General features: G+C 37.9%; 1 protein-coding gene across 3 annotated transcripts in view; it reads right to left on the bottom strand.

Annotated features, from left to right (window-relative positions):
• uxs1 (UDP-glucuronate decarboxylase 1) overlaps window positions 1-24,660 on the bottom strand; it is a 30,586-nt gene that overhangs the window by 1,644 nt on the left and 4,282 nt on the right. The window contains exons 1-13 of one of the 3 annotated variants that reach the window (XM_044215816.1): window positions 21,929-21,966; window positions 19,531-19,574; window positions 19,325-19,385; window positions 17,479-17,568; window positions 15,432-15,612; window positions 14,025-14,129; window positions 13,530-13,589; window positions 12,548-12,669; window positions 6,779-6,898; window positions 6,192-6,235; window positions 2,170-2,230; window positions 1,968-2,025; window positions 1,103-1,206 (exon numbers count right to left, since the gene is read on the bottom strand). In XM_044215816.1, coding sequence (XP_044071751.1) covers window positions 1,103-1,206; window positions 1,968-2,025; window positions 2,170-2,230; window positions 6,192-6,235; window positions 6,779-6,898; window positions 12,548-12,669; window positions 13,530-13,589; window positions 14,025-14,129; window positions 15,432-15,564 — 807 coding nt within the window. In that variant the 5' untranslated portion in view covers window positions 15,565-15,612; window positions 17,479-17,568; window positions 19,325-19,385; window positions 19,531-19,574; window positions 21,929-21,966. The other 2 variants (XM_044215814.1, XM_044215815.1) reach the window with 2 other exon arrangements.

The following is a 24,660-nucleotide window of genomic DNA, read 5'->3' as shown; positions in this document are numbered from 1 at the left end:
AATTTGGTAGGCAGATGTATCATTCCAAGACTTACAAAAAAAGCCCCTTGGAGCCATATCCTAAACCCAACAGGAAGTCAGCCATTTTGAATTGAATGTGCACTTTTCTGTAATTTCTTGCCATTTACAGGCCCGTACTTGAACAAACTCCTCCTAAGAGTCCCGGCCTGAAGACATCTACATGCCAAAATTCACTCAGTCATAGTGCCACCTACTGGCAACAGGAAATGACAAGTTTTATACTTTGAAGTACTCCTCCTAGGAGGTTGACCAGATCCACCTCAAATTTGGGCAGAAAAGCCTTAAGACCTTGATGATGCTATATTAAGAAGCATGTGAATTTTCGTTCAACAGCGTGTTCGTGGCGTCAAATTTTTATGTTTGATGAAAGAGGAAGTTCTTATAACTTAACTGTACATCTTCAAATCGGCCCCAATCTTCACATGATTAATAACATGTCGGTAGTCATAGTTATAGCGACACCTACTGGCAACAGGAAGTAACATTCCCTATATTCTTACAAACTTCTCAGAGCAGATTAAACAAATCCACCTTAAATTTGTCCTTGATGATGCTTCATTATGAAGATCCCGATCCCGATTTTTATCCTGTGAGTTTTCAAACACTGTTGTTGTGGCGACACATTATTCACCGTGCAACAGGAAGTTGTTTTAACTTGAGTGTACATTGTCCAATCTGGCCCAAATTTCACATGTTTGATAAGAGTCCCGGCCTGAGAACTTCTTCATGCCAATTAGGAGTTGTAGTCATTGTGCTACCTACTGGCAACAGGAAGTAAGCCTTGCGTGACAATCACCATTTGATTTACATGAAATTTTCAGGGTGTGGTCCACACACCACATAGCGGACACAGGGAGTGACATTCACCTCATCCGTGCAGCATCCAAAACACACAAAAATTCAGAGCTGCGTCAACCGACCTTTGGCAACAACGCCGCGACTGCTGCACACCCCAAGATGTGGTCAGGTGCGAGGGCCCGTTCATCACTGCTTGCAGCTTTAATTCACAGTATGTTTGCAGTAAAGTGTGTGAGCATTTGAGAAAGGTTTTGCTGACTGTCGTGTCGTGTGTCACACATACCACCGGCTCCCAGCCAAGCATCATCTTGGCTTTTCGGATGTCAGGTCTTCTCCTCTGTGGGTCATCCTGGGCCTCTGGAAGGAACTGGATCTGACTTCGGCTCACTATGTGTGTGTGTGAGAGTGTGTTTAAGTGTGTGTGGGCATGTGAGTGTGTTCATGGACAGTCACAAGTGTACAGAGAGAAGGACAGAGTTATTCTTCTCCTTACTCCTACTTTTAATACTGCTGATGATCATATAACAAACAGTTTTGTAAGAGCCAGATGAGTCAAGGCAGATTGAGGCTTCTGTGTCAGAGTGTTGTGGTGGCTTCATGTGTAGGTGCGGTAACTCAGCCAGAGGTACTACTGGAGTTGATGAGCACATCCTCAAAAATGGTCAGCTCTGGCAGCTTCCTTTTTTTCCTACATTCTGATGTCAGTGGAGATGATTCATAGTTAAAACACAACAGAGCAAATTGAAAAAAGGATATTTAGTCTTCTCCTTTTTTAGTGCTGCTAGACAAATTTATATTTAGTTATCTAGCAAAGCTCTCTATCACAGTGAATAGGAGAATGTAAATATGATTACTTTGAGTATGCATGACTGCAAGATATGGCCTGATAATAGAAAACATCCATTGCTACAATCCTACACTGAGAACAATTTCTATGCCAGGACCACGGTGACACAGAAGCATAACTCCACCGTATGAAAGAATGGGTAAGACAAAACAGACAGACAAGTAAAGTGGGAGAAGGACATTAAGAGACAAGTAGGCAAGCAAGCAAGTCTTGACTGGTGAGGGACTGAGATGGCAAGGGTTAAGAGTTTGCAGAGACACACAGAATGAAAACTATCTTGATCGATTGATCAACGGCTTACCGACAAGACTTTTGATGAGACGAGCAAACTCCAATATAGTGTGTTCTTCTGGGTTTCCCTGCAAACAGATTTAATAAACTTCCATCACATCAGTGCCAAAAAGAGACAGACACATAAACTGACTCACAGGTAAATTGTCTGCTTATGCAGAATTCATTTTCTATTTCAATTTGTGAAACGCAGCCTGGCATGATAAACTCACCAGATTGACTGGACTGCTGATGTTACTGTTCATCAACAACACCAGGCCGTTCACCAGATCGCTGGAGAACACAGACACAGAAGCAGAGACATTAAAATGGATTATCGTCTTTTAAATTCCAATCTGTAGCTTTGCTTTGTATGAGGGACATGATCGTGAACTTTCCATGCAGAGATTTGTTTATGAGAACATTATGTATATTGATACGTGTAACATAATACAAATATCTTAGCTGAAATACACCAACTATTGTTTCAATATTACTTTTTTATTTAGCACATCATCATAGTGGAGCAAAAAGTTCCAAGGCCAAGAGAGACATGGCAGCTTCAGCATGTACTCTCCTCATTTCTCATTTCCTACAGCACATCATGCACAGCATTATACAGTAAACCCTCATAAATCTTCTTGCAGTGTTGCTACTTAGAAAACATGTAGTCTGTACAGGAGTTTGAAGGTTTTTTTTTAATTATTATTGTGTCACGCATACAGCTATACCCAGTCCACCTGGGCTTACATGACACCACAAATGAATATAAACCAGAACCAGAATGCAGCGCATACATTTTAAAACAAGACTACAAAGAGTCAAACAGGATTAAGCGTCTACAGCCATGCTAGTGGCTCTGTGAGGCTGTACTGAGGCACAGTGGTGCTTTAAGCCATAATGCTAACATGCTCACAATGACAATGCTAACATGCTAATGTAGCAGGTATTTTTTTCCCATGTTCACCATCTTAGTTTAGCATGCTAACATTTGCTAATTAGCACTAAACAGCTGAAGCTGATGGGAATGCCATCAGTTATGCAGGTATTTGGTCATAAACCAAAGGATTGGACAAATTAAAAAAATTTGACCTGAGGATAGCACTGGATGAAAAATCAGGGGCTCACCAAAGTTATTACAATTCATCTTGAGGGGAACATTCACCCAATAGTTGTTAAGACATGTCACTATAAGCCATAAGTGTAAACCTCATGTTGGCGCAAGAAGAAAAGTCAGGGAATCACCAAAGTCAGTAAGAATCATGCTTTGGGGACCATAAATATCTGTACAAAATTTCATGGCAATCCATCCACTAGTTGCTGAAATATCTGAGCTGACTGACAGACATAGCCTTAGAACCATGCCGCTAGTCTGGCTAAAAATAAAGAATACCAATTCACATAATTTTCATAATTATGTTTTTAGACCATGTTTACAACAAACTTCACAAATGATGCTAATGCTACATATATGGTGTAATTATAACCTAGTGGAGAAATCAAAATGAACACCAATTAAATAATATTCCCTCTTGCCACACACCATTAGTCCAATTCTGTCAATATGCATTGACAGAATTATATATATATATATATATATATATATATATATATACACAGACATATACACACACACACATAGACACACAAATGAAATACTGAGATGTATTTTGTCCATCTCATTTACATCAATGAGGGTACGCTAAATAACAGGGACACATCTCTGTATAATGCAATACAGTTCAACAGCACCACAAACTACAGCCTCGAAAATAACCATAAAGTTGAATCAACACCTCTCTATAAAACGTTTTAACAAAAACTGAACACTATGACCGATGAAAGGTTTATTATTAGATAGTATATATGTAAACCTATGCAAGCGCAAAAGTATTTTAAATACAAAATAGTTTTTAACCATACCCCATCATACAAAAAAGGGATAGATTTTATAGCTTACATATTGTTATGATTGTCGCACATGATCAGATCTGTAATGTTGTCATCTGGTCTGTTCAGAAGATTTTATAGGATAGTTAAAGGTGCCCTGTGGAGTTTTCTTGTAAACAAACAAAAGTTATGTTTACATTCAATGTTTCTCACTAAAATGCTCCGTGTGTATCCTTGAGGTCTAACAAATTTGCTGAGTGCATTTCATATCAAAATATTGCAGCTTCAGTGCTTTGGATATTGCACTTGGCCATATTGGGATTTCGATAATATTTCAATTAATTGTGCAGCCTTACTGTAAACACTACATAGTAGAAGTCCACAACAAGGACTATCACTCATGGGGTGAATGGCTTTAGAGAAGGAGCTGTGCTTGCTGCAAAGCATTTTTTAACCCTTCCCCAGCTTGTGTTAGTGTGTGGGACCTGTGTTATTTCCTGTTTTATTTCTCTCTCTTTCGGCTCTACACTTCTCTCCCTCATCTCCCTGTCTTTATCTGTGAGAGACAGTAAATTATCGTATGCAAGTATTATTTTGTCTGGACTCAACATCAAGGGTTAATATTGCCCATAGCATCATTTAAATGTACAGGCATCCTCAGGGCTAATGACATTAAGCTGCTGCATTCATTTTAATTTTGCTCACTCAATTCATTATGCATTTTGCTGGTTAAAATTCTGATGTCTAGAGAAATCTAATCACATTCTCACTGAACTTAATGATTTTGTTTTATTATGTTGAATATATTTTAACATTTCATTAAATTTAAAGTGTTTGTCTGTAACTCTGATGAAATACATACATTTGACAACAGCAGCTAGCCAATTAAGTGACATATGTATTGTGTTGTATTGTGCGAAATTCTCAATCACATTTGGTCCTATAGAAAAATATATTATATTTATATTCATATATTCACATCCGTATCAAGACGTGACACCCACCCCACATTTTTTAATGCACAGAGAATATTTTTCTTCCTCTGGCGCCCTTAGTGAAGCTAAATCTCTATATGAAGCCGTTTATATCACACAAATCTCATATTGTCTATATGTTGTGCTTTGAAATGTTTCGGGAAGCACAATTCACCCTATGCACCTAAGAGACATATGACTGGACCCTCACAATTGATCAAGACCCCCAGTTTCATAATCATTCACTATGAGCTTTCCAGTTTCCCTACTGTATAGACATTTTGAGCTACAGTGGACAGCAAGAACAAGAATCATTTATCAATACATAAAAACAAAACAGTTTTTATTGCCATTGAATTTCTGATTTTAGTCAGCCTGGTGATGATACTTTATCTGTGCTGCTAAAAGGTCAGTTGGTTCTGCATGTTTTATATTTTTAGTTAATTAATGTGACGATTTCACTTTGATATTAAAGTATTTTTCTGTTGATCAGTCAGAAGAAAATACAATCCTAATTACATAAAAAAATTAAGTCCATGTGTCAGTGAATACTGTTTATGGGCACTGTGTGTGTGGTCAAATTACATTAAAGTCATTAAAACAGAATGGTTCTGAACTTCATCAATCAAATTTGAAAGAGACAGAGCAAATATGAATGGGAAGGCTTTAGTATCTTTAGACCTGAATAATTTTAACATGTGTTAGTAATGAAGGAAATCGTGCAAGTTTACCAAAGTCATTTCAGTCATTCATTTTCCGAAAGTTTCACTTAAAGGGGAGTTTACCCTTGGCTTTTCACTGTTTACACAACACGAAAGTCATACAGAGCATCAGGTTAGTGCTTTGAAGAGATAGGGGAGCTTCAAATGCTCTGTGTCTTTGATCTCTCTTCTTCAAACTGATCAAATTAATCTAATTATCACCTGCACACAAACCGATAAATACTCCTTTAACCTGCCACATACACGTATCTCTGCTCTTCCAGGCAAAAAACACACGCACATGTTGGTATTTAATAATAAACTTCAACGTCCAATTTAGAGCAGTACTCTTCCGCCTTATCCCAAATTCACAAGTCCATGAAAGCATCAACATCCACCTTTGATAGATTAAACACCAGAAAAAAATTTCACTCTGTGTTTACTGTGGTCTGTCTCAGTGGAGATAGGCCATTAATTGAATCAATTTAAAAAAAAGTAACAACTAACAATACATTTACTGTATAATGTCATAAGACGGTGTAGTCCCATTCGCCCAGGAGTGTTCTGGATAATGTCATGGCACTTTTAATTGTTATCATTTTTGTAATATAATTAACATGATTCATTATAAATTATATCGTAAATGTATTGTTATATTGTTTCCTAATTGGTTTAATTTAGCAATCTTACCTTACATACTGAAAGGCTCTTGTTTGGGCACCAGTACCATACACCTAGAATAACAACAGAAAAGTGGTTATCATTTCTGAATGATGCACATACTGAACGTGTGATAACATGTGTCAAACAATACATTTCTACTCAACATACTTAAAAAATGATCACATTGCAAGTTTTTTTTATTAATAAATAAAAATTGGAACTTGTCATGTATAGTACTACTGAATAGTTTTTCTCTATTTCCCCTCTTAAAGTCTTACATTATTTTCAGTTTTGTGCATCAAAATCAATTGCTATTAAACCATATATAAAATATTTCATATAAGACATAACATTAAACAGACCGGCACCCAGATGAGGAACACTGAAGTGTCTGATTTCTCAGTTAAAATCATGTTCAACAGGAGTATCAGCGTTTTTCATTTTATATGTTTCAAGATGCATACATCAAATCACAAATCATCTCACTGAAGCTAAGGCTCAGTGTGTACATCCTCACACTGCTAGTACTGAAAAAAAGCCTAATAGAAGTTTGTCTCAAGCATCTAATAAATGTGGTGAAAACACACTATCAGTAGAATGTTTAAAATGCATACAGTGAGAGGTTCTCCCTGTAGTGCCTGCAGGATGAAGTTGCTGACAACACGTCCATCATTCATGTGCATTCGGGAGCCAAACGTGTTGAAGATTCTTGCCACTCTCACCTCTACTCCTTCCTGTGAGCAAAGAAACAAGAAACTGGGTGACTCATTAGTCATTTTTTACTTGTTATTTGGTTTTAATGTTTATCTTTATTTTGATTACTTGTTTTATCATCCTGGATTTTACTTTGTTGTTTTATTGTAAAGAACATTGTATACCATTTCGTAAAAAATTATGTAGTTTATATACTTTCTTTAGGGAAATACAAAGCCTGGCAGGTTTAACTTTCTGCACAAAAAATAGTAATTTGTGCCCTTGAAATAATATGCATGCATGAATTAATAACTAATGTGCACAGAAATGGCAGCTAGTAGCGGTATAATGCTAATCTGGCTGAAACCAATAAATTAGTTATTGGAAGTCAAGATAAAATCAGCTGATTCTTACGGTGTCCCACACAGCAACACAGCATACAGCATGGAGCCCCCTCATGTTTAAATATTAGCAGCATTATGAAATTCCTGCTGCTTGCCTTCAAAATATACCAGACACTACACATGCGCCATTTGTTTAGTGGCATATGTCACTTACAATATTAGATGCTTACAATCTCAAAGTAATCCAATACAGGATTTATTTAACACCTGCAGGGGAACTTAAAACGAGGTGCACACCTCTCAATCACCCAAAAACGTCAGCCTCCCCTATCCAAATCTGAATAAAACTAGCAGCTGTCACCAAGTCACTCTAAATGGCTGACAGAACATACTGTATCTTGAACAGCAAAGCATTAATTATTGAGTCTGACAAATGTTTGCACTATTCAGTAAACAAACTATAGAGTAAACACTGTAACAGAGTGAGCCCTTTACCTTAACCCAGAGACTTCTTCCTCACCTGTTTCTGGGCAAAACTTTATTAAAAATCTATTCTCTGACCTGATTGCTAGATTCAAATAGCTAATTATGTAGTATGAGCTGGAAGGTTATGTGTCCCTCTTGGGATATTGTATATTTTCCTCCCATCACTTTTACAATTTATGCCGTTTATTGCCCAAAAACTTATAACTCATAATTTTGATATCCTTATAAGTCATTCTGGGTTCATTTCTGTTCCCGTTCTGCGTGTGTCATGTCAAGATGGTGTCACTTGGAAATTTGCCCATACATGTAACTCTTTGCAACAAACTTTTATTTGTGCCTTTTAACATCTGGCCAGGGACAACAGGTGAAAATGAGCCATTTTGGCTAACTCTGGCCTATTTTACAGTTGTTGGTTTTTACCGCTTTTGCTCAATGGGGGTTGTCCTTAGAGATATTGCACTAGTACATATATTGTCATATTTCAAGGGTAGAGCAATAATTTGGCACACATGCTCTCTTACCTATGAGCCAAGAGCCGACATAGACCCTTAAGTGTTATAGTAATATTCTTTGCATGGGCAGCAGAATTAACTGCATTATGTAAAAATGTATCAGAGGAAATTATATTGACCACAGTTGTCAAACTATTCTCCAGGCGAGTACGACACAAGACTCTCCTTACACACTCACTGACAAAAAATTAATAAATGAGGCCAACTACATCATGGATACTCACACTGATCGTACAGATGGAGACAACTCTCCCTTTTTAAAAATCCATCAGCCTCACACATCAATATTTCTTCAGATGGGATGTGGACCCATTGTAGGTCATTTAACATGAATAAAAACATGAAAATGATGTAGATTGTTCTCTTGAAAATGTGTAACACTGAAATTCAATGGTCACAACCCACAAATATATTCAGTATGGTGAAGACCAAGGAAACAATGGGGAAAACATGATGAAGAGGTCATGGAAGGTATGTGTGTGTGTGCGCGAACATATACCCCCCAGTAAATGTAAAAGATGGTTTGTGCACATGTATATTTATACAAATACCTGGGCGGGTTCTTTCAGTCTTTAAACACATCACAGTCCACATACCTAATTGAGCAGGTTAATACCGAGAGTAATCAGCTTAAAGCAGTATGTCAGTGATAACAGTTTGAATTAATGAACATTCTCCAGTAATTATAATCCTATTGCTTGCTACTACACAGGAATGTGTCGTGTTGTTTTTCATTTAAATCCTGTTGCATCTAATGATCTGTGACTGGCATGTTTTATATTCTAATAGGCAAACAAATTGCCATAGGTCTATTAAATTCTCATCCTGGGAGATCCACATCCCACCCGCATGGAAAAAAATGAAAAAGCAAAAAACAAACAACTTATGTAACCTGCTTACATATGAATGCAAGCACAAAACTGACTCATGGACGATGTTTAAATGTGACTGCTTGTAACAAAACAACAATGTATAACACCACTGCATGATCGCAAGTGGACTGTGTGTTTTTGAAGACTGACAAGACCAACAGAATGTTGCGTCTTCACTGGTTAAGTGATCTTGCTGATTGCATCACATCAGTTTGAGGAATCAGAGTCTCCCAATTAAATTTTCATTCCCATGACATCAATAGTTTAAGCTTATCATTTCATTTTATCATTTAATAGTTCTGAATCAAGACCTCAAGTATGTGGAGCATGAAGCTTGTGAAAAAGTCAGTAAGCTACACCTGCTATTTCAATGTGTCAGATATATATTTAATCAACATTTCATATCTTATGCTGCTCGTCACATTTTCAGGTTGTATCTACAGACTGCGCACCTTGATTAGCTTGTCACTCAAAACTGACATGTTTCTGGCTTCTCAGCTAATAGATTTCAACAGAATCGTTAAGTTTCAAAACTTTTGTTACTTTCAAAAGTTGCAAGCTTAATGTAAATCGATTGATAAGGGATTTGAATGGTTTCGGATTTGATAAGCAGATTTAGTACTGAACTCAGATTTGATGAAATGCTATCAAGCACCAACCCTAATTGCAAACCTTAAAAACAATTAACAGGCTCCCATGATGTCTGTGGTCAGAAATCCACAAGTGAAAACAAATGCGTTAGTGAAGCCCAATGCATCCCAGTTATTGGGTCCCAATTACTAAATAATTCCAAAAAGTCTCAGTTAAGTGCGTTTGCACCTGCGTTATGTGGATACTGTATGCATTGATGTTATTCTGCTAAAAAAAAGTTAACTTTTCTAATATTAAAGTGTACATCCCTGTGGTTGATAGATTTAAATTATAGTATGAGTTTGTTATGAACCTATACAGCATTATTCAACAATACAATCAACCACAGCCCTCTTACCCTCACACTTGTGTCACACTTTCTCAGAGACCTGAGCACGCTGTTTGATTAGAGTGAAAAATATTCACCTTTGCAGGACAGATTGCCCAGAATCTGTTCACCTGCTGTAGACCGTAGTTATGAGTGACAGGTTTAAATGCTTGGAAGAGCGCCCTGACTTGACACAGTGAATGAAAATGTATGAGCAGAACAGATGTTGCGTCTAACAGGAGTAACACTGGCAAACTAATGAGAAAATATGTGCAGCCTGTCCACTTCCTCTGGCTTGATGTGGAATAACATGACGTGTTGACCTTAAGTCAAGGTAACACTCATTAGAAAAAAACAACTCCATAGTTATTCATTTCAACAAGCAACACCAGCAGCATCAGTTAAAACACCAATACAAACGTTTGCTACAGTAGCACCGGTTAGCTTTGTTGGTCCAATGGTCTTCTTGCTGTCAAATGAAACAACTCTCTGCTCTTTAATTTATGCCATGTACATTAAAATTAAAAAATGAAATGTGTGTTACACGTCTTTGTAGCATCTACATTTGCACATACTATATTGAGTCACTGCTTTTAACAGATGAACCTCCATCTGGAATAAAAGGCTTATAATTTTTCCTGTATGTCTGGGATGATGATAACCTAGCTCTATACGTACACGTAAACACGCACACACTCACACACTCTCCCTCCTGGTGAATGGCAATTAAGAAGAGTATATAAAGACCAATGCTTACCACATAAAGGCTTGTTGGAGGTGCTGGAGCTGAGATTCAATGTACAATAAAAATGTGATTACATGTATCTGCTGCTCTTCACTTCCTGGTGGTTATAGCTCTTCTATATTGTTATTTAAGATTTGTTTATTTGTAATAAATCAGCAACAAAAATTCCAGACATCTATTTTTAGAATTTCTGTCCGAAATAAAAATAACGGTTTCAGAAAATAAATGTTGTTAATTTACAAAATGATGGAGGAGTATCTATAAAAGTGCCAAAATATTGGCATTGATAAAATTCTAAAGATACTCATCCCTACACATTACACTACTTCTTATAAAATTGAGAACGAGGCACCTCAATCACATGAAACAGTGCTTTAAATATAGCTTTGTATGGCTGCCTTGTACATGATAATGTGTTATTAAAATGCATCATATCAAGTGGCAATCGGAAGTCAATTACATAGCAGATACACAGTTTTCCATCTTTATAATGTTTGCCTTCTTTTTGAGAAGCAGGTAAGATAGGCTTTTTCATCCACTGCATAACCTACGTACACTCATCAGTTTTTAAATGTTAACGAATTTCAATTACACGACTGGGCAATAGACATAATGTGTGACATTCAATATCGTCCCTGTGCACAAACACGATATTGAAAGCCAGCCATTTCCAAGAATAACACCAGTAGGTGTGAAAAAAATAATGAGCAGCTGAGGAGGAGCAGGAGATGAGGCAGATAAATAAAGATCACCTGCCTGGAGGAAAGGCAAGATAAGTCAATATATCTGATCATCAAAGGCTGGCATCAATCAAGTCAGGAAAAAAATATCAAAAAGCCTCAGCATCATTTAGATGTTTAAGGAAACATGCATGCAATTTTATTGATACTGTGCTTGAAATAGGGGTGTGCCATATCATACCGTTCATTACAATACCAGTATAATTTTTAATATGATTTAAAAAAAATTGTGATAATGGCAACATTCTGACTTGTTTTTGTAATGACGTCACACCATTATGCACAGCACTGAAAGCAAAGTAACATTGCTACCGGCTCCACAGTGGAGGAGCCGGAGTGTTTCCCACACATAGACTTTACTTGGTCGGGCCGCCCAGGTATATCAACTGCGGCATTTGCGATCGATTAACTAGGGGACAATCTCCCCTTGGTCTAATCCTCCCTTAGCTTGAAGTATGTTGTGAATTTTTCTTCATTAATCCCAGACTTGTAATCATTAACACAAGATTCATTGATATATCTTTACTGATAACAGGCTATCCTCTGAAAAACTGCCTCTTCACAGCATGTGAACGATTTACTGTTAAGATAAGTGATGAAATAAGGGGCACGGTTACACATCCTATTTTATGATCCTGATAAAACAAAACAAATCATATTGATAATATTGTACAGATCTTTGTCTCAGATCTGTACAGATATGCCAATTGAACAAAAACTCGGGTGCACTGTACACTTCAAATACTGGTGACAACTTCAGGTCCGAACATAGAAATTCTGCTCTTTTCATCTTCAGAGAGGCTTAGATATGACTGTGTGGAGCAAGCAGTTACATTTTCATTATCATCAAGAAATCCTAGAAATCGACCACAACTTTGGGGTAAAATTATGTGAAATGACTAACGAAAACTTTGTTTTGTATGATTCTATTGTATAGCAGTGATCTCTACAATTGCGAGTAAGAACGGTGATAGCAGTGACAGTTTACCAGTCGCCAATAAACCTGCATATTGTAGAGTGACAGTGATGATACCTGTTTCATGTAGGCGTAACACATGGTCTCTGCTACACGTTTCCCCTCATCGTAGCATGCTCGAGGACCAATTGGATTCACATGCCCCCAGTACTCCTCATTTTGTGGATGTACCTCTGGATCTGAAACACAAACATTTTAGAAACATTTTTAAAAGCTAAGTGATACAGTTTCTGCATAGACAATCAAACAGTGTTGATTTGGAATAACACGCGTCCCATCTTGCAGATTGACACACATGTATGAACACATTCACTGCATGTCTGTCCAGAAAATTCTGCTGCGTTTTAGCTCTCAACAGATTAAACATCTCAACTGGTACAATGGATCACTGACCTGCCACACTAGGTTCAATGACGTACTCTGATTGGTTTTTAGGTTAAAGCTGTCTTCTGTCATTTCTGACTCTCTCTGATTACTTGGCATCAATATCTCAATTTGTGTTGTCAGACGAGCACAAGTATTACTATAGATAGTGATTTAGGGTCATAAATGCTGCCTCTTAAACAAGGCTAAGCATAACTGTTTTGCTGCTGAATTGAGACCATCAAATAAATCATCACTTTACACTCATGCAGCTGTCTATGTGTGACTGACTACAATAAAACACAAAAAAGCAATCAAAGACAACCAGATATGGCAGACAGTTGTCCTCCTAAAATTATTAAGAAATACAGTGTCAGAAATAGTGACACTGGCCGTGTTTGTGAAAGGTTTAACACATGACTAATAATCAGTGTTTTCAACCCATAGTCGAAACAAAAAGATCCATGAGGCAGTGTAAACTGCATTTTACTGAGGGCAGCTGGATGATTTAAATGAAATACATTTCTCTTCACACATGTCACTACACATCCATGGAGATAAAGAAATCCATAAAGTTAACCATTTGCTCACAAAGTCATTGGAAAGCAGAACCAGCAACAGCTCTTTCTGGTTGTGTAAAGAACACTTAAAGATGAGCGTGAGCCATCTGTCTTACCTCCATAAACCTCTGAAGTAGAAGCAAGGAGAAGTCTGGCACCCACACGTTTGGCCAGACCTTGGAGACAAACAACACAGTGAAGACAGGGTAAAGGCCAGGGTTTGATCTTCTTTTTTTCTTGCAAAAGAAGACTGAGTAAATACACAGATTAGAGTGTACCACTGCCAAGGCAAAATGTGTCTTTTAAAAAAGTACACAGTGATTGGTCTATTAAAATGTCCTGAATATAGTCTAAGTTTATGTTAATACTCATTTACTGCTTTGACGATACTTCATCTGAATATTTATTACAGTGCTCATAAGAACATGTAACAAGAAGCACATTTAATTCAAATAAAAATCTCACTGTGTAAATGTGATAGGATTCAGTTCAAACTTAGAAGTGTTAAGAAAGATGTTACTAGGAAAAAAGTCTTAATATAAAGCCTTGTTTTTGAGACCTGTGCTACCCTTATATGAACTCAATCAGTAGCCTGCACTTAATGTACTCACCAAGCATGTTAAGAGTGCCTATGGTGTTTGTCTTGAGTGTTTTGATGGGATTGTACATGTAGTTGGGAGGAGAGGCTGGAGATGCCAGGTGATAAATCTGGTCCACTGTAAAGAGCAGGAGAAACATAAATCATCTCACCTTGAAACGCATATCTGTTTCAGCAATATGATATGCAATGATAGTGAAACTGAATTATTTCCTTTGTTTTGTTTTCTAAATGTTGCAGCTTTTTGAACTTCTACCTTAATTGATAGCCAGCATTGGAGGCCTATGGTGCAGCATAACGGGACCGGATATTTAGGACCAAAAAAAAAAAAACAATAGCTTTCTTCTCTTTTCAAGCAGATCGTCATCACCTATTTAAGGCTTGACCTTTTGATCCATGACTCAAATTTTTTTCTCTTTCATAGCTTGTTCCATCTTCTCTCTCAACATTTCTCTATTTGTTGTAATAATTTCCTCCCTAAAATACAGACGTCAGATTTTCATGCAATGGCCAGCAGCAGGGGGTCTCCCAGTGTGTTTTTGAAGTGATTTACATGTTTAAGTTTTTATTTATTTTTTATTTTATCTACCAAATGCAAGGATACAACACTGAGGACAGTCATGGGGCATCATGGGTTGGCCAAGCACTTTTCATGGAGTTGGCAGGATTCCCTCCACCTTAACTCTTCAAAGCACCAAACTGCAAACCCCACACAAAAATCTTTTTTTTTCCTGTTTTAACATTTACACAATTTAAATTATATTATACAGTTGTTGTTATTGGCTCTGTTACTAATACTGTCATTATTTCTATAGCTGTCATTCCTATTATTATTATTTTTTTAATATTAATATTACCACTACCATTACATTATTACTATTACATTGCTCTCTGTAAATAATATTATAAAGAGTATGGTCTAGACCTGTTCTAAGTGCAATGAGATAACTTCTGTTATGAATTGGCGCTATATAAATAAAATTGAATTGAATTAAAAAATAGACCTTTTAAAAACAGATGTTTTTAATACCCTTACCACTCACTGCAGGTGGCTGAGATGGGCTATATTTGTATTTTTGCACATTACACCCCATTAGTAGTCCTTATCATCTGTGATACTCCCTTTTTTAAATTATGACAAGTAGCATGAGCTTTCCTGATGGTTTGTTATGATATTTTGTATGGCATACCATAGTATAATTTAGCTTTCCTTTTTATTTCTTCCTTCCCTACTTTTATATACTTTGTTCTATCCTATCTTTTTTATTTGTAGTCACAATCATTGAATTTGTTGTCCTATACTATTTTCAGTTGTCAAAGGCCGACTGCTGTCTAGAAATATTATTACAAAAACTATGTGTGATCCTACTGGTCCTACTTGGATCCCAAACAGTAAGTAAAAACCAATTTACTCTCTCACCCTCAATATAGAGAGGCTCCACCACATCATGATTGATGAGCTCGAAGTTTTCATGGCCAATCCAGTGCTCCACATTCCGTTTCCTTCCTGTGAAGAAGTTGTCCACCACAGTAACCTCATGGCCATCCATCATCAGCTTGTCAGTCAGGTGGGAACCCACAAAACCAGCCCCACCAGTAATCTAGTGGAAGAATACACATGTACAATAACATCAGTAAAGGATATTTTAGCAATAACACTTGCCTTTCTGAGGGTTTATGTCTTTAAAGAGCAATGAAAAACTGCCTTTCAGCCTGTACCAAACAAAATGGGGTAAATCGGGTGGGGTGTGTTAATTAAAAGATAATTAGTTTTTGTTCAATCACTCTTTCCATGGACTAAGGAAACAGTGAAGTCTAAATCAAAAGGCCTTTTTTAGCACACATTTTAATTGTCATAGTAGGAAAAGCACAGGTATTACAAATAACATTTATGATGACTCTGTCCTATTAAAGTGTCCCAGTAAGCCATGACAGTGTGACAGAGAGTCAGCATTCACATCACCGGGACCCTGAAAGTGAAGCAGCTAAATGGAATTCAGCCATCAGTAATTTTATTATTTACACCTGTGCATTTCCTACTTTGACACGTCAAATGTCCTCTGTGAAAAATGTTTATGAAGCGATAATTGTGATAGTTACAGTGAAACTTCACTTATATAGTCACATCAGTGTTTCCTATAGACTTTACTTGGGCGGCCAGTCTAGGTATATTTGGCAACCCATTTTAGCATTTAAAAATTTTTTTTAATCAGTGAATGATGCCATCCACGATCTATAAACTAGCGGACAATCTCCCCGCGCTCTACCTCCTCAGTGCGGTCTACTGACAATCATACATGCTCTGCGCACAGTGACAGAGACAGAGAGAGAGAGAGAGAGAGAGAGAGAGAGAGAGAGAGAGAGAGAGAGAGAGAGAGAGAGACGTTCCCTGGTATATCCTCCTCCATATGCGGCTCATCTACTGCTGTGAAAACAGAATCATGAGTTGTGGGAGAGAGAAAAAGAAAGAGGCAGAGCAGGTGAGTGTGTGGAGAAAAGAAAAACTGAATGGAAAAACCAAGGTGAGCAGATTAAATACTGCAGTGCTATTTCAGCAATATAGTGCAATTCAAAATGCTTTACAAGTGACTGACTACAAGTGAAGCTAATAATAAGTCTATACAAATATAAACAGTAACACAACTGGAGACTACTGCACACAAAGAAAAATTATAAAAAAGTGCACTATTTAAAAAGTAAATTCCGGGTCTTATTTTTTTTTCTTATATTTGGCCATCATTCCTTTCGGTTATGACAAGACATATTCTAGGTTTTCTGTTGTCACTTGATGTATTCATGTATTTTATCATGTTTTTTGTACCTGAGTCTGTGTGCCTATGTGTGTTCTGTTTTACCTGGCTCCAAGACCAATTTCCCCTTAGGGGCAATAAAGTTAAAGTTGAATAGGATACTCACCAAATTAATCGAAAAAGATCTGGGAACATAGCGACGTCCCTACAGCACAATGAAGTCGGGCAGGGTATCACTTTGAAATTTTACAATACACTACTTTTGTTTCAGTACTGATACCTGTAACGGAGGTCCTCTCAGTCTCCGTTACATTGCTCTTGAGCTTCCTTATTGGCGAAGCATATTTGCACAGCATGCTATATGTTGCACAGTAAAGCATGAAAATGCAGTATTTACGCAGTAAAATAATGGCACATGATTAATATAATTAGGAGGCAAGCCATTGTTACATTTAAAACCTTTATTGGGAAGTATGCTTAACAATTGTGTGTACTTTCGGTATGTAATGTGGTGTTGTTTGTTCTGGATGGCGGGGGTGGTTGGATTGGCCGTACCACCTGTAAAATAAATGGGGTGATTAGCGGAGCTCGGAACGATTAGTCCGTGGCTCAGTTAGTCAAGTACTATGAACTACATAGATGAATTACATGCAATTATTTTGAACATGAGATATAAATACAGTATAGTGAGTGTGATGTCATATGCTAAACACTTACCTGTGCTCTCCTGTCTCCGACTTCTAGGGTGCGTGATTAAACGAGTCCCCGGGGACACAAGCGCCTCTTTATCGTTCTGGGAGGGTTCCACTGGATAGGATTGTGTAGGAGGTGGGGAGTATATGTCAGGCTTATGTTTTCTAGGTTTGTTGTGGGGTTTTTAGATGTGTTAAGTATAAAGGGGTTAGTTGATGTAATGGGAGTATTTTGTTGTTATCTATATGTGTGTTTTTTCGAATGTAGATGTTGTAAGGAAAATGGGGCACCCTAGAGTACCCCTGTTCTTGGTAGCGCCCAAAGGTGGGTAGTATAAAATGCTGCCCTTTGTTCCAGCTCGGGAGGTATTCTGGTTATGGTGGCTGGTCCTGAGGAGTACTGTTGCTATTTTGTGCTGTATGCCATGATCACATGTACATAGCTGTAAATAAATGCCCACATCTGGGATTTGGTTTATCTCATGTCTCTGCCTCCTCACTTATGGTCTTGGCCACTGGGAAGGTCGGTCTAACAATACCAAAGAATAGTTACTTACTTTACTTTAAAGTACAACTTTTGCTACAATTATTTTTTCCATTTAACAAAAGAAGCCAAACTTCTAAAATGTTAAAGGACCAGTGTGTAGGATTTAGTGGCATCTAGCGATGAAGTTACAGATTGCAACCAACTGAATACCGCTCACCTTCCAAACTACGGTGGCAGAGAAAAAAAGAGCAAAAAATGCAAACAGCCCTATCTAAAGCAGTGTTTGGTTTGTCCGTTCTGGGCTACTGTAGAAATATGGCGGTTCAACATAGAAGGCGACCCGCTCCCTCTGTAGATATAAATGACTTATTCTAAGTTAATAAACACACACAACAATTCTTATTTTCAGGTGATTATACACTAATGAAAACATACCTATGAACATTATATTCAATTTCTGCCAATATATCCTCCTAAATGTTACACACTGGAAAATGTTCATTTAAATATGGGACTATGTGCTCAAAGAATAAGTAAACAAGATTACGAATCTGACCAGACATTCTCGTTTTCAGTAGTTTCGGTAGTTTGAAGGTTTGGGTAATAATTTTACTGTGTCACTTCATTTTCTATTCCAGATATGTTTGGCTAACCTGGGGGTTTATTTCTTACCTGTCTAATCATCTGACAGCTTGAGTTTCTTGGCTCCTCTAATTTTTTTTTTGCAACATTGCAGTCTTCCCAGATCTCAGCAAATAACTTGGTGAGTACAATATTATTATTATTCTGATAGGAATGATGACCAAAACTACAACAAGATTAAGAGTCTACAGTTATGCTAGTGGTTCTCTGACTGTACTTAGGCACGGCAGTAATTTGAGCTGAATGCTAACGTCAGCATGCTAACATGCTCATGATGACGATGCTAACATGCTGATGTTTAGCAGGTAATTCTTACAATGTTCACCATCTAAGTTTAGCGTGTGAGCGTGCAATCCATCAAGAAAATGTTGAGATATTTCAGTTTGAGCCAAAGTGGTGGACAGGCAGACCAACCAGCATTGCCATTCATAGAGCTAAATTGCTAGCGTAGCTAAAAATAGGTTGTGTAAAATTGTGTGAAAACAGCTGGAAGTGTCTTCAAGGACATCTGCAGGACTTTTTGCCCAGAACTGCTCAGGCAGCACTTAATTTTAAGATGTGTGCCACTTGTACATGTTCCACTAATCAAATTCTTATGCTTACGTAGAGAATCTAAGTCTGTTGGAATTTGCATATAGCATGAGAGAAACTGCTGCCAAAGTGGCTCAACTCAGGGTTATGACCTCAGTATAATAGTTATTGTAAATGTGACTGTCATTTAAATTGTGTGTATGTTGCATACCAAAATTCTTTTCCGATCCTTTTCTGACAGGAATTTCACAGGTGGGTATTTCTGAGAAAAACTGGGAAAGAGAAGACAAACTCCTTAGTGATGAACATCAGGAGGCAAAACAGAACAATATGTATGAGCTAAATGTAAATCCAGTTCTTGAATAATAAATAAATGGGCTTACACATTTGTGCATAAAAAAAACAAGGGTTACACACCTTTGTTCCAGATCACGAATCTTCTCTCTCAGAGGAGCCACAGCCTAAAGTGAGATGAGAAGTGAGAGACATGTGAGATGAGAGCACAAGTCAATGCTTAGTAAATATAAAATTTATCCTACAGTCTGTCATGCTACCACACCAGCATGTTAATGTAACTGTATGGTTAAGTTCATACCATTTTCATGTTTATTTATTAACGTACCTCTTCACCACAAACGTTTGAATTTCATGGTGGGGGTGGGGGGGAACTAACTAACTAACTAAGATGACAGCAGCAAGGAATGCCAAAGTATCATCTATAGAAGTGGAGTCAGAACTGCTGAAAGCAGGTAGGATGAACAATGAAGGGAAAAGGATACCTTTTTAACCTTTTTAATACTGCATAGAATGCAATTTAATACCTGTTTCACAATTATACCGGCCGAAGTATGAGAATATAATAGAAAATAAGGATAAGCAGCGTGAAATGGATTAATTAATTTAAGTCAATTTAAGTCTTTGCTGATAGAATGCTGAATAGATGTAAGATAGACATCCTTTAAATTATGTAGAGGAACGCAGATGTTAAACCTGGCATTCTTGATATAAACTACTATTTCATCAAGAAAACCAAGATTTAGATTTAAAAACATTGATGTGTGGGACAACAAAAAAAAACCTTCAGGACTATGATGAATGACTTTTTGTATGGCCGCAAGAAGAGAGTTGAGAGTCGCATGTATGCCATTGTTACATGACTGGTACAATTATACTTCACTAGCAGGGTCCTTTTAAACCTGCAGTTCGGTTCATTTGGTCCGGACAAAGGGAAAAAATTACACATTGTTGCATTTTAGTTCTGGTCTGGTTTGTGTTCACACTGGCTTTTTACACATGAACCAAGAGTAAACATTAAGTTATACAGACTGAGGTGACTCTTAAATTGGACAGTTTGCACCAGAGTCCGCTTCACAGCAGACGGAGACCCACCTTTTCAAGCGGTCTCGGTTCAATTGTTTGGTCCACACCAGAGTTCAATTGACAGCTTTCACAAAAGCCCAAATGAACCGTACAAACTGGGCAGACAGACCAGAGTTAATTTTAACCGAACCAAACAGGTTAGGTGTGAAAGCACCCTAAAACATATACACACATACTATTTGAGACTGAGGGAACAGCAAGTAAAGTTCTGTTTCCTGTTTGCAGGAACATTCACATCAAGCTCAACTATGAACAAATAAAGAAAATCTAAAAAAGCGGGTAATACACAAATAACAAGCATTATGCATTAAGTCAGGGATAGGGGTTGCACGATCAACATTATATTAAGAAAGTCAAGTAAGTAATTTACTTGTTGAAAGATCCCATCACAATAGAAAAAAATAACATGTTAATCCTGTAACATGCCTATAGCCATCTGTCCTGCACACATGCTTCAACTGTGGGGAATCTGTCAGTCAATAAAGATACCCAGTGTTCTCAGGAACAAAAAACACACACACATTTCCACATTTTTCTCAGGACTATTGTGGCCAACTGTCAGTTTATCTAATTATATTATTAGCCTAAAAAGACAATTGCTTAACTCATAGTATGGGCAGTAGCAGAATTAGTGCAGCATAAAAAGCCATTGATTGTAACCTTCTTAATCATTTCATGGCCCCATCAGTTTTGTAGCATTCACATTTCAGGGATAATTCACCTATAATACATAACTGAAGAGTTGTACTCAGAGGTAATAAAGAAATATGCCTTTTGTGTATTTATTTCGATAGATATGAGAATATAAGCCTATTTTACTTCTGACTTTTAATTTAGCTGCTGTCTATTGTTAGTCCATGTATTAAAAGACATCTCTTCTAATGATGAGATGAGGTACAGTTTTTTCAACGTTAAGGAGTTCCAAAAATCCCAATCGTGTTCAGGAGCATTTACTTTGTTCTCAAAAAAGGGAAAAGTTAGACGTTTATGGAACAACTTTGACATTATTGTTAGCAGTGACCTGATATGTGCTTTGTTTAATGTATGTTGGCAGAGTGAAACTCAAAGGTATAAAAACATGTGAAGTCGAATTTTCCACAGCATGTAACAAGGCCATCTTAAAAATTCAGCTTTTTGTCAGGATTGGGATTGGTCTGGGTTAGGCTAAAATTGATTGAAGCCACAGAGAGTCAGACCAGGCTGCACAGGATTATTTGAGCCCAATCAAAAGGTTAGGCTAAGTAGAGGTTGTGAATTAATGTAAATCAATAGAATGTCCTTACATGTATGTTTTTACAAGGGTGTATTCTAGTAAATGCGTATTATTATGTGCATGAGAAAGAGAAATACTAGCAGATAACATACAGCAGAGCTCCTTGACCTGTAAAGGACAACACGTCAAGAGGGTAAAAACAGCTTTCTGAGTCGAACTCACTTCATCAATTCTCTGCTCAATCTTCATTTCTCCGTGTTCTTGTATTGATCTATGATGAGAGAAAAACAAAGACAAGGAGCAGTGAGATGATGAAAGAAAATAGCTCTTGACTTGAAGCACACTGTTGGGATGGGGAAAAATAACAAGTGAGACCAGCAAAAAAAGAAAAACGTTTGAGCATTCAAGGGCACTTTTGCTCCAAGCTCTGTTAATTTAAAAGAGAAAAGTAGACAATGGAAACAGAGCTTTTAATCCAGAATGGACACACTCTTAAGGTCTTTTCACACGGGAAGTGACACTCCGCCTGTGTACTCGCTTGGATACGTGGCATCGCCCTGCGCTCCTCATGTGAATACAGGCAAACAAGCGCTCTGCAAGCAAACGCCAGGCGCTCTAAGTATGGTAACCAGGGAAATGGCTTCTGTGCACTACTGTATACCTGTCAGTACAACAGTTTTTTCTTTAAAGCTTAGCTTAAGTTAAAACTATGCATAGCGTTACCTGATACATACAGTCTTGAGCTGATTTTCTACCATGCGAAAGCCCTCCTGTTTATCAGGCCTATATATTTCAGGGAACTCACAAACGGCAAGTTCTAGACAATTCACGACAAGCACGGCCGCGGCAGTTTCATGGGATCGTGCCCGCTTGTCAGGTCACTGGTCAGATTGCCCGCGCCTCCCTATCTGCCCGCGCAACTCTCATTGTAAATTAATTACCAGGCATGTCAATCGCTGCCTGTGTGAAAAGACCTTTACATGTTCAATCTTCCCACAGGCAGTTCAAAATGTCTCATATGGTCAGAGACAGTGGCGATTACTAAAAATAGCAATGTGAAGCGCCACTACAAGACAAAGCACAGAGCATCTTTTGAGCAGTTTAACATGGGAGATGGATTTTGGCCGTTTTGCTAATAATATCGCCTACTGGTCTCACATCATTACCATATATCACCTCATTGTATGAATTCTCACAGCATTTCAAAGCAAAGAGAAAAGCTAGAACTGTGATCTTTAGACACAGAACACTTATTAGTTTAATTATATAAAAAACAGATGGATTTATTTACATATGTGGCTTTGACATGTTATGTTTACCTCTCACATTGAGAGAGAGAAATTACACGTCTGTCTGGCCAATCTTTAGAACGTTATAAATAAATTGTTAGTGCAGCTGTCATATTTGAACAGGATCAACAGCTCCACCAGCATGCATGGCAAAGTATTCAGCACCTCACAAACTACAAAGGCAGCAAAGAGCCAACCACCAGCAGCAGTGACTCGCTAGCAGAGGAACTCAACCACTTCGATTATCGCTTTGAGGTGAATGAAGCAGAGACCGGGACAGCACTGCTACCAACCACTAACAGCCTGGCACTTACTGTTAGCACAGAGGATGTCAGGAGAGTGCTCCGCAGTGTCAACCTCGTACGTGAAAGGCACCGGCCCGGATGGAATTCCAGGGAGAGCACTCAGAGACTGCGCTGATCAGCTGGCGGAGGTGTTCAGCAACATCTTTAACCTCTTCCTTTCAAAATGTACTGTCCCCAAATGCTTCAAATCTGCCACCACTGTGGCTGTCCCAAAGAAAACCGCAATCAGCAGGCTTAATGACTTCAGACCTGTGGCTCTCACCCCCACTGTAAGTGGTTTAAGTGCTTTAAGAGGCTGGTTCTAAGACGCATAAAATCTTCACTTCCACCAACCCTGGACCAACACCAATTTGCCTACAGACACAACAGAAGACGCCATAAACACAGTTCTCCATATTGTACTGACCCATTTGGAACACCTGGGGATATACGTGAGGAAGTTGTTCATGGATTTTAGCTCCGCGTTCAACACGATCATCCCCAGCAGAATAGTGACCAAACTGTTCTGCCTGGGTGTCACTCAGCACACATGCAGATGGATCAAGGACTTTTTAACAGATCGATCACAGACTGTCAGGCTGGGGACCCATCACTCCCCGACTGCGCACCAACCCACAGCACAAATACACACAAAAGATTTTACATTTATATTATATTTATTTATGTGTGTAGTCCTTAATATGCAGTGCATATGTGTGTGTGACATGTTGTCTGCGGCTTGTGTCTTGTTTTTATATATTGTGTATACTGCTCAGGGGATGCACAAAATTTCGTTGTACAGCTGTGCAATGACAATAAAGGCATTCTAGTCTATTCTACCACTGAGAGAGAAGCTGTGTTGTGTTCATAATGTATATTCATGTATGCAACTACCTAATTATAGTAAAGTCTGCTGCTGACAGCTTGGACTAAAGTAAACAGAATGTAAACATTAGTTGCGTTTTCCAACGGACATTTAACCCAGGGCAAGTAAAAGTGCAGTGTGAATCGTATAGCCTTGGGCTAACAATGTGTGTGAACAGGGGGTCAACTCTTAGCCCAGGGCTATCCTTAGCTCTGGAGTATGCAGTGTAAAAAGCCCAAAATATATTTGAGAATCAAGCACTAAGGATAGGATGGGTTTGGTCAAACTATAAAATGACTGTATTAAATAATAGAGCGTCAAATTACTTTATATTTAATATTTCATAGTTTATGACCATAGAATATCCATAACAATAATATCCTGATTTTGCACAGTCGGAAGAATGTGTTATAAAAAACAAATACGTTAAAAGGTGGGGTATGCGATTCTAATCCAATAGCTGTCTGTTCTGTGTTTGCGCTGAGTGTTTGTACACAGCCCTGGCTCTGTAAATGG

Source organism: Siniperca chuatsi, linkage group LG12, assembly GCF_020085105.1.
Source record: "Siniperca chuatsi isolate FFG_IHB_CAS linkage group LG12, ASM2008510v1, whole genome shotgun sequence".
NCBI lineage: Eukaryota > Metazoa > Chordata > Actinopteri > Centrarchiformes > Sinipercidae > Siniperca > Siniperca chuatsi.
The sequence above is the reverse complement of the archived record's forward strand: the minus strand, read 5'-3'. Positions and strand labels throughout refer to the sequence as shown.